Below are 14621 nucleotides of genomic sequence, written 5' to 3' on the forward strand. Positions count from 1 at the left end.
CAACAAAGAAAAGGCATGCACCTGCCTCACAAAGTGTGCAAAGACTAAAGCTTGCGTGTTGGAACATCAGAACCATGCTTGACACAGTAGACAGTGGTCGCCCTGAACGACGCTCTGCTCTAGTTGCCCACGAACTTCTCAGGTTGAATATCGACATAGCAGCTCTCAGTGAGGTCCGTTTCCCTGAGGAAGGTAGTCTTCAAGAACACGGTGCTGGCTATACCCTCTACTGGTCAGGTAAGTCAAAGGCTGAGAGCCGCCTTTCTGGCGTTGGCTTCATGGTCAGGAACTCCATTGCCTCCAAACTCGAAAACCTGCCAACAGGTCACTCAGATCGCATCATGTCCATGCGCCTCCCACTTCGAAACAAGCAGCATGCAACACTCTTCAGTGTGTATGCCCCAACCCTTCAAGCAGATCCTGCAGAAAAGAACAAGTTCTATGCTGATCTACACAACCTCGTACGGAAGACCCCTACAGAGGACAAGGTGATCATCCTTGGCGACTTCAATGCCAGAGTAGGTAAAGACTCGGAAGCCTGGAAAGGAGTACTTGGCAAACACGGCATTGGCAACTGCAATGACAACGGGCGCCTCCTGCTAGAATTCTGCATGAAGCACCAGCTCACCATCACCAACACTATCTTCCAGCAGAAGAACAGCCTGAAGACAACCTGGATGCACCCACGGTCCAAGCACTGGCACCTTATCGACTACATTCTGGTGCGCCAGAGAGACCTTCGAGATGTCTTACACACCCGAGTAATGCCCAGTGCAGAATGTCATACGGATCATCGTCTTGTACGCTGCAATCTCCGTCTTCACTTTAAACCCACACCCAGCAGAGGAGGTATCCCTCGGAGGAAGTTTCAGGTTGGCAGTCTCCAGTCAGCCGAAGTTAAAGCTGCCTTCCAGGCAAAACTTCAGTCAAGTATTGAGGACCCCAGTTGCCAAACAGACCTTTCTCCAGAAGCACTCTGGGAACACCTAAAAACTACCGTTCTGCAGATCTCTGAAGAAGTCCTCGGGTTCTCCACAAGGAAGAACAAGGACTGGTTTGATGAGAACAATCAAGAGATCCAAGATTTACTGGCGAAAAAGAGATCTGCCTACCAAGCACATCTTGCTCAGCCCTCCTGTCCTGGGAAAAAAGCAACCTTTCGCGCTGCATGTAGCAACCTCCAGCACAAGCTTCGAGACATTCAGAATGATTGGTGGACCAAGCTTGCAGAGAGAACCCAGCTGTGTGCAGACACTGGTGATTTAAGAAGGTTCTACGAAGCCCTGAAGGCAGTATATGGTCCATCGTATCAGGTTCAGAGTCCCTTGCATAGTGCAGACGGCCAAGTGCTCCTCACAGACAAGGCATCCATACTGAACCGGTGGTCGGAGTATTTTCAGGTTCTCTTCAGTGCCAACCGCGTAGTTCAAGATTCAGCAATCCACCTCACCCCACTTCAACCAGTGAAAACAGAGTTGGATGAGATCCCCACCCTAGAAGAGACTGTTAAAGCCATCAAGCAACTGAAAAGTGGCAAGGCAGCAGGAGTTGATGGAATTCCACCAGAGATCTGGAAGCATGGGGGCACAGTACTACATAGCTCACTTCATAAAGTACTTGTCACCTGCTGGGAACAAGGCAAATTACCACAGGACTTTCGCGATGCAATCATCATCACCCTATACAAGAACAAAGGGGAAAAGTCAGACTGCTCCAACTACCGGGGGATAACCCTGCTCTCCATCGCAGGCAAAATCCTTGCCAGAATACTCCTGAACAGACTGGTGCCCACCATTGCAGAAGAACTGCTCCCAGAGAGCCAGTGCGGCTTCAGAGCTAACAGGAGCACCACCGACATGGTATTTGTTCTCAGGCAGCTCCAAGAGAAATGCAGGGAACAGAACAAGGCTCTGTATGTGACTTTTGTCGACCTTACCAAAGCTTTCGATACCGTTAGCAGGAAAAGCCTGTGGCAAATCTTGGAACGTTTAGGATGTCCCCCAAGGTTCCTCAGCATGATCATCCAGCTACACGAAGACCAGCGAGGCCAAGTCAGACACTGCAACGACCTCTCGGAGCCCTTCCCAATAGGCACAGGTGTAAAGCAAGGCTGCGTTCTCGCGCCAACTCTCTTTATGATCTTCTTTAGCATGATGCTTCAAAGAGCTGCAGTAGATCTAGATGATGACGATGGTGTCTACATCCGCTATCGCACCGATGGCAGCCTGTTCAACCTGAGGCGACTAAAGGCCCACTCCAAGACAATGGAAAAACTCATCCGAGAGCTACTGTTTGCTGATGATGCTGCACTCGTCTCCCACTCGGTATCAGCTCTGCAGCATATGACGTCCTGCTTTGCAGAGGCTGCCAAGCTATTCGGCCTAGAAGTTAGTCTGAAGAAGACAGAAGTTCTCCACCAGCCTGCACCCCAGGAAGATTATCACCCTCCCTGCATCACTGTGGGTGAATCAGTTCTGAAGACAGTCCAGCAGTTCAGCTACCTGGGGTGCATCATCTCCTCAGATGCCAAGATCGACAAGGAGATTGACAACAGGCTGGCAAAGGCAAACCGTGCATTTGGCCGACTGCACAAAAGAGTGTGGAGCAACAAGCATCTGAAAAAAGGCACAAAGATCAATGTTTACAAAGCGGTTGTAATGACAACCCTCATCTACGGCTCCGAATCGTGGGTTTTATACCGTCATCACCTGCGACTCCTTGAGCGCTTTCATCAGCGCTGCCTTCGCACCATCCTCAACATCCACTGGAGTGACTTTGTGACCAACACTGAAGTCCTCAAGTGGGCGGAGGTTACCAGCATCGAGGCACTGCTGCTGAAGACGCAGCTGCGCTGGGCAGGGCATATTTCTTGGATGGAAAACCACCGCCTTCCCAAGATTGCCCTGTATGGCGAACTCTCCACCGGCCATCGAAATAGAGGGGCACCAAAGAAGATGTACAAGGACTCCTTGAAGAAATCCCTTGGCACCTGTCGTATCAACCATCACCAGTGGTCTGACCTAGCCTCAGATCGCAAAGCATGGAGGCACACCATCCACCAGGCTGTCTCTTCCTTTGAGAACACACGCATAGCTGGTCTTGAGGACAAAAGGAGATTGAGGAAGAATCGCACTGCTACAGCACCAACCCTAAATCAGACTTTTCCCTGCAACCACTGTGGCAGGACCTGCCTGTCCCGCATTGGTCTTGTCAGCCACCAGCGAGCCTGCAGCAGACGTGGACTATTGCACCCTTCTTAAATCTTCATTCGCAAAGCCAAGCCGAGAGAGATATCCAGATGACCCAACCAAGCAGTTGAATTGCCTTAATGAGACCATATACTCTATTCAAGCAGACACCTTCCCCCTGCCATGGGTCCTTGCACTAATGAGACAATATATATAGGCCAAATTCTTCCCAGGATTCTTTGGCCTTAAAACTGCCAGGCCTAATGGTCTGAAAGGCACCTGTGCCTTCCTTCCATCCTTCCTTATCTCACTCTTAGAAACTACAGTCAGCTTGACAGACAATTCTCAGAGAGAGAATCCTCCATGATTTCTGTTAGGGCTCGATCTGAACCAATGTTTCAGAATGAACAAGAGACTAGTAGGTGAGCTAGTCTTGTGACAATAACTATGCATGGAAACTTGCTGGGTGAACTCAGGCCAATTACACCCTTACACCCTAACCAACCTCATAGGCTCATAAAATGAAGGAGAGCAGAAATATGTAATCTACTTTGGGTCCTCACTGGGAAGACAAGACACAATATAAATGTGTGTAGATAGATAGACAGACAGACACAAATGCATTGTTAAAAACATCCATTGTGTTTTGGGCTGCTTCTTCATCTATGTTCAGCTGGTATATTTGCAAGCAAACACGTATTGCATCATAAATCCCAGTACTCTTGCCATCAGAAGGTTTTCCTTTTTATACAAACCTCTGATAACTAAGCTTCCCTCAATTATCTCTTGATACATCTCTTATAGCCAGGTCCATAAATGCTAATTTGGTCATACATTTTTGTACCCTATTCCTGCCTTAGGCTCAAGCATAGTAAGAAACAACTAAAATTGAAACAGACAAAAACTGTCACTAATTTAGAGGGTCCAGGTTTACCATAGCTGCTCAAGAGAGTATATATACGTTTTGTTATAGAACAAACATTTTATTTTACTAATTGCTATCCTTATTATTGTAATCTAACTACTTTTAAAATTTACTTTCTGCGTATCTGCATACATTACAATGCTTCACAAATTTTATTTTTTACACCATATGTTTTGGGTGTTGTGGTTCCATGTTTTCACCCATATACACATAATTCTAAATTTCAGTGCTAATATTATTTTATCACATCTTGAGGAAAAGCAGAATTGAGGCTAAGTGCTATTATTTGATTACAAGAGGACTCATGTAGATCTTTCTCAAATATCTAGGGAGTAATAACTCCAATTATAAGCCTGGGAGTTTGTAATTTTTTTGAACTTCTTGACTGAGGAGACAGGAAAAATTCAGCTCAAGAGTAACTTTTCTAATCTTGGCATCTGGCTACCGCCTTTAAAAATGGTGGCCAAAATTAACACAAAGAATAAGTGTTGATACCTGTAAACATAGTTCAGATATCTAAAAGTATTAAAGTAGGTATTAAAATAACCTGTAAAACTGGATAATATTCAAATGTTTTGGAGGTACTATCAATCAGTGCAATTGCTTCTCAAGAACTGGTACATTCAGTGTCTGAAGAAGTGCTCTGTGAATGAAGTATGCTTGTATTTTCTGACTTGAAATCTTCTTTCAATATTACCATTGTCTGAGAATAGGTATGCATTCCAAAGAGGACTTAACTGCTTGGCCATATGACGCGTCTGCTGTTAGCAGCTTATGGAAATGTCGACTAACCATGATACCTGTCCTTGTATTAATGATGAATGACAACACTGAGGAAAGATGAAAAGATCTCATAGCTATTGAAGGGGGATCCCTGAATAATTAATGAATACCCGTATAATAATGAATGAAAGCATGCTTCTGCCTTCAACAAGAGGGTGTCTGATGCAGTGTTCGTTAGAAGCACAGACAGCCTTCAGTGGGTGTGGGTTCACAGATGTGTATTAGGATAACACAAAGGGGCCTCACTGAGAAGCTTTTTGCTGGAGATTATAACGCATGGAGACAGAAGGTATGGAAAAGTGCTAGAAGGAGAACGAGGGGGTGGGGAATGTTGAATCAGATAAACTTGTGAAGCCTGTCTGCTAAGCTTGCCTTGTGCTTAAAAAGACAGTCTGAGGAGTGGGGGGGGGGGGGGGGAGGTTCAGTATTTTTGGAGCTATGATGCTCAACTGGACCCTGCTTATGGTACCAGAAGTAAAATACCTTGCTTCATACCAGTAATGTGTGCAGCTCCGTTATTTTCCTGCTACACTATATATTTTCATTTTTTGTTAACTGGGAATAGTCACAGCAGCCCCCCTTCAGACAGTTCATTGAAACTGTTGCAAACAATGAATCCAGAAACAAAAGAAGTGGGGGAAGGTACCAATAATCTACCCTAGGTTACAGTCAACATAAGATCATATATCTAATTCCAAACTGGGTGACACACTGTGGATGATGAGATGAAACAAACGAAGATAGGGACAGATGAGGGGATTTTTCTACAAGTTTGCAGAAAAATCTGAACTCTTATATCTTATATATATAAAGGATACACACACACTGTTTCGGGCTGCGTTGTCACCAGTATGCTGATGACACCCAGCTGTATCTGTTGATGGACGGATGCCACCTCAGAAAATCTGGAAGGGGTACTGGAAGCTGTGGCTAGAAGGCTGAAGCAGAGCCCCCTAAAATTAAATCCATCAAAGACACAGGTCCTGTGGCTGGGGAAGGGAGTCTTGGGATCAGGTATCCAACTCCTGACTCCGGACAATGCTTCTTTAACACCAGTACCAATAGCGAAGAGTCTGGGTTTGATTCTGGATGCCTCCCTTTCAGTGGAGGCCCAGATCACAAATATGGCCAGGTCTGGCATTGTTCTACCTGGGCCAAGTCCAATCTCTTTAAATTATCATGTCTAAGGCTTATTTGTATAGTAGGATTATATGAGGTTTCAGCCTACAAGAATTCTGATGAGTGTTATTCTGTGGTTTATACCTTTAAGAAAGAGATATCCAACACACAGCTGCATGGAGTTATCTAGAGTGGTTTTCTAGTTTTAGAGTAGAGTCAGTTTTCTAGTTTTTTGGAGAGCATTTGCCAGCATAATTCAGAAGACCTTATTATCTGGGTTGAGAAGAAATTCAGGACAGGCTGAATGTGTTCATGCATAGGGAGCCCCATCTGCAACCCAGCTGTAGCATTCTGTACCAGTTACAACTTCCAGTTCTGGGACAATGGGAGCCCCATGTAGAGGGCATTACAGTAGTTTATTCTCGAGGTAACCGTCACAAGGATCACCATCACTAAGTCGCTGCGTTCAAGTTAGGGGGCCAACTGCCTTATCTTCTGAAGATAGTAGAAGGCAGATTTGGTAGTGTCTGCTACCTGGGCCTCCACTGTCAAGGAGGGTTCCAGGAGTGCACCCACACTCTTGACCTTTGGTGCCGGTACCAGTGGAGACCCATCAAAAGCTGGTAAGGGGATCTCCCTTCACAGGCCAGTGCAGCGTAGATAAAGGATCTCTGTTTTCATTGGATTTAACTTCAGTCATCTTAGCCTGAGCCATTCCACCATGGCTTGTAACAACAGGTCCAGATTTTCCGGGGCTCAGTAAGTCTGGTCACCCATCAATAGACAGAGCTGGGTGTCATCTGCATATTGATGGTACCATACCTCCAGACAATCTGGGCAAGGGGGTGCATATATATGTTAAACAGAATCATGGAGAGATCTGCCCCTTGAGGCACACCACATACAAGTGGGTGTCTCCAAGATGATTGCTGTTCTATCACCACCCTTTGTCCCCAGCCTTAGGGAACAGAGGAGAACCACTGCAAGGCAGATCCCTAAATCCCCATGTTGGCAAGGTAACTGGTCAGTAGCTGGTGTTTGTGTCAAATGCACTCGACAGGTCTAACAGCAGCAACACCACTGAGCTGCCTCGATCCAGATGCCTCTGAAGGTCATCCCTGAGGGTAACAAGAACCGTCTCTGTCCCGTAACATAACATTGTTCTTTCAATATTAATGCTACTAAAGGTGACTTTGCAGAAATAAAAATAGAACTTTCCACTTTCTGATTGTGTTGCCCAAAAAGCAGTCAATAGTAATGCTTTCTGCACCTAAAGTTGCCAACAATGGGCCATTACTCATCAGAAGCCAAAGGAAATTCAAAACAGCTTTATAGATGCTAAGATAGCTACACTTATTCAATTTTTTAGTCATTTCAAAAAATAGTGGCAAAACACTAAGATTAGAACAGCTACCTCAGGCTAAATTTTGTTTTTGGCAAATGTTTTACCAAATCTCAACCTATGTATCTGCTTAAGAAAGGAAGATAGATAGGTTGGGATTCTTTAAAACATTTGCCACTGATAAAACTTTTAACTGTCCACCTGTATATACTAGGCTACTATCTTGCAAAAAGCGTCACTGGACCTTCAGAACAGTTTGTGGGGCAATGTGGAGGTCTAGAATGGGAGGAAGAAACAGAAAATCAACCTCCAATAGCAGTCAATGAGAACACTGTTATGCCAACAGAATGCCAAATTAGAGGCCAAACTATGATTTAGGTGTGATTAAATTACATGTTATCCTGAACAACAGACATGTATAGTCAAAAGTCTATAAGCAGTATTGAAATCTATTGAATAACAAGAGTCTACCCATGTTATTCCATGCAGAGTAATCTAATATGGACGTATGTAGCACAAACCACATACTTGAAAGCTAAGATCAACTTGGAAGTTAAGGTTTGATACAAATAGCTGAAGAGATACCTATGATTCTTGAGCAACAGCTTAGTCCAGAAAGCCCTGACACAACAAAGAGAAAATCAAAGGCCAAGAGATGTAGTGAGGCTATGAAGAAGCTTACACCATAGCAGGAAGAATGCATTAGAACCCTTAAAATCCAACATAACCTTTCTGAGGAAGCATTACAAGAATAGGAAGCGGAACAAACTGAAAACCAAACAAAGCAGAAATGGATTGGGGAATACAAAAGCACAGAGGAATAGAAGTACATAGTAATAGCTGTTTTAGTGGAAATATTTAAGCTCTGTATCCAGATTTTGGCTTCCTTAGGGGAAAAAAATCAGAAGTCAAAAAGGTGGCAGTCATTAATACAGTCAGTTAATAGAAAAATTATTATATAGTTAGCAATGCAATTTTCCTAAATAATTATTTTTTACTCCCCCTGCAATAAGAGCAATGTGGTTGGGAATGGTTTGGTAACCATTTTTTGTAGTGTCTCTGGTTTTACTTGCTATTTTCACCTGTGAAATGTTTTTGGGAAGGTGAGCCCTTTGCCTTGGCCTTTTCCTTTTTTCTCTCCTTAGCTTGTATATGAATTTGGGATGCTGAGCCCACTGCTTTGGCCTCTTCCTCCCTTTAGTTTTTTTGTGAATTTGGAGTTATTTTCTTGTGCTCTTTTTGGCAAGTCCCAGATATTTTGGGGGAGGAGGGTGCGGAAGCCACTTTCTGTTTAGACCTGAGATGTATTGTTGGCCTTCCTTGCCCTGATTTTCTGTTGATGTTTCTCTTGATTGTATAAGTCCCTGTTCTTACAAATCTTACATTTAAAGTTTACTCCACATCCCAGTAAATTGAACTTTTTTGTGTGGTGTGATATGTATACAGAATGTACCAAACCTTTAATTGGGTGGTATGGGTTAAATTCCAAATAATTTTGTGGGGGCCATTTTCTGATTAGACTTGAGATGTATTCTTTGCTTTGATTTTCAGTTGATGTTTTTCTTGACTGCATAGGTCCCTGTTTTTACATTCCTTACTTTAAAAGTTTAGTCCACATCCCAGTAAATTTCCAATTTTTATTGCAGGGTGATATGTATGTAGAATATATTAAATAAATGTTTTTATTAAAAAAAAACTTGCAACCTGCCTCTCTGTTGTAAAATATGAACATTTTCTGAATGTGGAAGAGACATTACATGAAAAACAAGTTATGAACCTTCTCAAGATTGTTATTAACATTTTAAGATATAAAAATACAAAGACTGCCAGGTTTTCAGACAATCTTTAGAACTGCAGTAACACAACTAAGCATAAACTGCAGGAACTGAAGCACAAGAACAATTGTTAGATTAAAAAGTTGCAAAATATTTGGTCATATTATTCTGTTACATCTGAATCACTAAGATAAGATTCTACAGCTGGTGATAAAATAGCTAAAGCTCATAGAATATCAGAAAAAGTCTTTCATAAAAGATACTTAAAACTGCTATACATTTTTACATACTATTTATTCACCAATAAAAAAGAGGGTTGCACTGATCATCATCGGGTCAAAATTCAAATAAATTTTACACATGGTTATATGACATTTATATGCCACATTCTCCCAAAGATAATGACATCCTTTTAATATTTTGTTATTCTTTAGTAAAATTTAACACTTTTGAAAGGGTAACTTGCCATTTAATGTTTGCTATAAAAGAGACATTTAAAACTTTACAACCTTAAGCTTTGCAGGTTTTGCAATATCAGGATTTCCCATTTAGACTGGAAAGAAAATGGATATAAAACTCTCTTTCAAGTCAGCAATCAACAGAGAAAGCTGGCACAAGACTGATTCTGGAAACCAAAGCATTATACCATAGGATCAATTTGTAAAGGAAAAAGAATTATTCTAAGAATTTGATTTATTTGAGAATCTGAATCTGTAATCTGTTACATCAGCAAGTAATTATTTATGATGAAGTGTAATGATTGCTGAGTCAGCATAGCACTATGACTTCTATCACTGCCCTGGTGTCAAAAGGTAACCTAGGTTGCCCTGTCAATACGCTACCTTGTACTACCATTTCTGTTCTGACGACATTGTCAGAAATATTGCATTTGCATTGGGTAACAATACTGGCTGTATGTTGCAATATCATATGGAAACAGAGTATGAATAACATGCCAAAGCCAGGAACTAGAAATGGGAGGGACGGTGGCTGGAGGGACGGTGGCTCAGTGGTAGAGCATCTGCTTGGGAAGCAGAAGGTCCCAGGTTCAATCCCCGGCATCTCCAAAAAAGGGTCCAGGCAAATAGGCGTGTAAAACCTCAGCTTGAGACCCTGGAGAGCCGCTGCCAGTCTGAGAAGACAATACTGACTTTGATGGACCGAAGGTCTGATTCAGTATAAGGCAGCTTCATATGTTCATATGTTCATATGTTTACTTATCAAACAGGTGAATATGTGCCTTGAAGGCATTTAGCCAAACAAAAGGCATTTAAGCTTCCATAGAGCCATATACACTTATGCAACCCAATGCAATAAGCTTTTAATAGGATTTGCAGATATATAAGCTCAGGATGGCTTATATATTTCACCAAGCTTCCTCTCATAATTGCCTTGTGAGGTAAGTTATGATGACTTGCCCAAGGTTACTCCGTGAGCTGCATGGCTCAGTACGGATTTTAACATAGCCTCCCTATTCTCTAATCACTTTGTCTAACCACTTTAACTATGTTGGTTTACAGCGCATCTTGCTCCTCAAAATCCAGATGTTATGCTATTATAATTATGTGCTACTGGCTACAACAGGAACAAATAAAAAAAGAAACAAAAGAAGAAATTATTCAGTCAAGTCACTTACCTATGAGACCTTTCTCAAGAGTAAAAGTTTTGTTGGTAAACATGCACTCAAAAGCCACAATATGGAAAACTTTGTTCACTGTGTTATGTGTTCCAACTATTCTGATATACCTGCAGGGAAAGAAAAGATGCAAAATGTGTAGAAATCATTGGTTGTCATTTGTCAGGACTACTTGATCTTGGTTACACACAGCGGATTGGATCCAGACTGAACTGGCAATTCCTATTTCTCAACTGCACACTATGACAGACAGAAGGCTGTTCTGCCCCTGAAGGGGAAAGCGCCCAATTCTCTTGAGCCTATGGGAATGCTGCTCCAACATCTAATCACTTTTGAAAAGGGAAATGGAATGATGGAAGGAAACATAGCAGGAGTTCAGTTCAGTTCTGCCTCAGGGAGAGAGCTGTGAGAACTCAGGTCTGGCTCAAGAGGAGACAGAGTGAAAGGTAGCTCTTCTTGGTAGTGTGGCAGAGTGGCTTGGCTCTACTTCTGATGGAGAATACAGTATTCAATTGTTAGGCCCGTCTCTAGCAATGAGCAGACCTTGTGCCATTTAGCCTGACTCTTGGGAGAGGGCAGGCTGGTGTGGGTGGAATTTCTGTATGTCTACTAGGATCCAACCTAATTGCTAACTGGTAAAAGCCTGTTTATGCCAGGAAGTACTGAAACTACTCTCTAAATGATGTGCTTCAGCCAGGTTTCTCTTTTGTCTATCTGGGAACTTGTGCTGCTGATCTATTCCTTGAAACCTACCTGTAAATAAATAAATCTTCATTGTCATCATTAATATATAATTCCCACCTAAGTGGCCTCCCTGTTCTATTTGTGTACTACAAAACTTATCTCATGGCATCAAACTCAAAAGCCAATACATCACTATCTTTAAAACACCTGGGGATTGAGGGGAAGGCTTATAGTTTAAAATAAACCTGGTCCCCCAAAATCATAGGAAACTATGCGGGTCCCCTTAGTTGATAGAAATGGCTGTCACACATATTCCCCACTCTAATGTCATCCACTTGGGATCCCTATTTCTCAGGAGCAGAATTTCATGGAGATCTGAAAGCTTGGGGAGAGGGGAGGCCTGGATCCAACCAAGTAACTAAATAATGAAGAGCTTAAGTACTTCCTCTGCAGGATTCTGGGCACAATATAATACTCAAGCCAAAGAGGTTTGATGACCATAAAATGTGGTGCAGAAAGTGCTAATTAAGAAGAAAACGTTACCCCCCCCCCGGTCCCCTTATACTTGTCACTACAATGGTATTAATGACTTGGCATCAGACTAAAGATGTCTTATATTAAATCTAGCGACAGTACAACATAATTATTAAAACACTTATACAGTTGTTACTCATATTTTTAAGGAAGCTCCTTCATGAAGGCCAAGTTGCTTGCAGTTTGAGAGGGTGTTTTGCCAGCAACAGAACAGAAGGTTTTGTACTTGTTTATCGAAGGGACTGGCTTGCTCCCTACTTAAAAGCTGAACTGCTACAATATGAAGATAATCACAGAGCAAGAAGAGGAAGAAAATTAATGCTGAATGAAAACTTCTGAAGAAGCTGTAACATGAAACGAGTCTACAACTAGTTACTCATCTTGTTTTATATTGTTTTATACTAATATGAGCCCTGTTGAAAATGGTGATATAACATTGTTTTAAAGGTTGCTACTGTTATTTCTCTATGTAAATGATAATTGTGAAATTCAGATGTAGTTTTACCCAATAAAGTAACCAATCACAGTGATTGTTCCTTGAATTTAGGTTGTTTTTAATGGCAGCGCAACACAAAACATGTTACAGTTGTCCAACTGTATGGTTACAAAATAAATGGATTAGTGCGGCAATGTGAAGAAAAGTGAGAGTTGGTAAACTATATGTAGTCATCATAATAGTCACTGTATCAAACAGCAAAACTGGACCCATCAGTACTCTAGGCCAGAGGTGTAAAAGATGCAGCCCAGGGGCTGAATCAGGCCCTCGGAGGGCTCCTATCAGGCCCCTGAGGAACTGGCTAATGTCTGGTTCCTTCTCCCTCTCTCTTCCTTCCTTCTGCATCACAGTTTGCTTCGCCAGGCTTGCTCAATCGCACAGGAGCTACAGAGCAAAGTCTGTTTTCTCAATTGGCTGAGGCTCCTCTCTTGGGGAGGAAGGGGGGGAGGGATAGCTTGCTTTGCCAGGCTTTCTGAATCGCACAGCAGAGCTACTGAGCCAAACCTCTCTTCCTTCTATTGGCTGAAGCTCCCTCCCTCCTGGTCCCCTGGGGAAGGAAGGAAAGAGCCAAAGCTTCCTTTGCCCAGTTCCCTGGATCGCATGGGAGAGATATACAAAGATAGCCATTAAGACCAACAAGTGCTAAAATTTTAAGCGTGTTTTATTTTAAGTTGTTTATCTGTGTCCTTTATAAAGTTTCTCTCTCTGCTAACCGGCATTACATTTTATAACACACATGGCCTGGCTCAACAAGATCTCATTTATGTCAGATCTGGCCCTCATAACAAATGAGTTTGACACCCTTGCTCTAGGCTCTTAAACTACTGTACAAATTCCAATTCCATGTCATCTGAAACAAGGGGATCAGAAGTGGTACTAGTAGATATAAAAACTACAAAAAGAGAAACAGGAATCAGTGCCCTTTTTGAATCTTTAAAATATGTATCAGATTTATGTTGCAGAATTTTGGGTTGGGTCTTTTATGAAATGGGCACTAAGCTCTTCATGCTCTTTGAGTTGGCCCTCTTTATGATCTTAAACATACTCTTTATGAAATTGGCTACAAGAACTCTTTCTGAAAGTAGCCATGCTCTTATGAAATGAGCACTAAGCTCTTCAAACACCTTAGATGCCTCTATATTTCTCTATGATTTTTGGCTGCAGTTATGAACTTGGCCACCAGAGTTCTAAGCTATTCAGCACTAAGCTATTCAGGCTTATATGAATCTAAACTGCCCTGTGCAGAAACAGTAAATACTTCGACACCTGGGGGAAGGAGGGGTTATCAACTACTTTCTACAAATGTGGCCCTTTGTGCCACACCGAATTGTGCTTCAGAGAGCTCGGTAACCTTCTGAAGCAATTCCTCTATTAGTCAGTAATGCCAAAACTCCCCTGAGCAGACCCATCTCTCCTTTCAGACCGACACAAGGCTGTCCAGAGAGGAATTAACAAAAAACAGACACAGAACCTGGTAGCATGTGACCTCAGTTCCTGAATGCCATGATTTAAGTAGCAGCTGGCTTAGGTAATTACAACAAATGCCATGCAGATTCCATGTGCATGGCACTCAGAGAGAGTCTTAGATTAGAATGTTCTATTTTGGAGAGGGGAGGGGCACTCAAATTCTCGGGCTTCTTTTTCTCTGTCTTCAAGGTCAGTCATGCCCAGACAGATGCATTGTTTAATTACAGATAAAAGGAAACTGCTCATTAGCATAGCCTAGGAATCAACGTACCAGAGGACTAAAACCATATTTTAATCACAATTTTACTACAAGGATTATGGTTATTTGTGTTACAAGAAAATAAGAGAGGTCACGTTGAAACAGGTCAATGGGCCATCCAGTCCAATACTCTGTGTCACACAATGGCCCCAAACAAGGTGCCATCAAAAGTTCCACCAGTAGAGCCAGAACTCCAGAAAATCTCCCACTGTTGATCTCCAAGCACCAAAAACACACAGCATCTCTGCCCTAGACATACTGCTTCATCTATACCTTATGGCTATTAGCCACTGATGGATCTCTGCTCCAGATGTTTATTCAATCTCCTCTTGAAGCTGTCTATGCTTGTAGCTGCCACCACTTCTTACAGGAGTGAATTCCACAGGTTAAATATTCTCTTGGTGAAGAAGTAT

General features: G+C 42.4%; 1 protein-coding gene across 1 annotated transcript in view; it reads right to left on the bottom strand.

Annotated features, from left to right (window-relative positions):
• Positions 1–14621, bottom strand: part of BTBD9 (BTB domain containing 9) — a 376375-nt gene that overhangs the window by 146254 nt on the left and 215500 nt on the right. Inside the window, exon 7 of the mRNA XM_060244929.1 lies at positions 10769–10878. Within this exon, the coding sequence (XP_060100912.1) occupies positions 10769–10878 (110 nt within the window). The remainder of the gene's footprint in view (positions 1–10768; positions 10879–14621) is intronic.

Source organism: Heteronotia binoei, chromosome 1 (assembly GCF_032191835.1).
Source record: "Heteronotia binoei isolate CCM8104 ecotype False Entrance Well chromosome 1, APGP_CSIRO_Hbin_v1, whole genome shotgun sequence".
Lineage (NCBI taxonomy): Eukaryota > Metazoa > Chordata > Lepidosauria > Squamata > Gekkonidae > Heteronotia > Heteronotia binoei.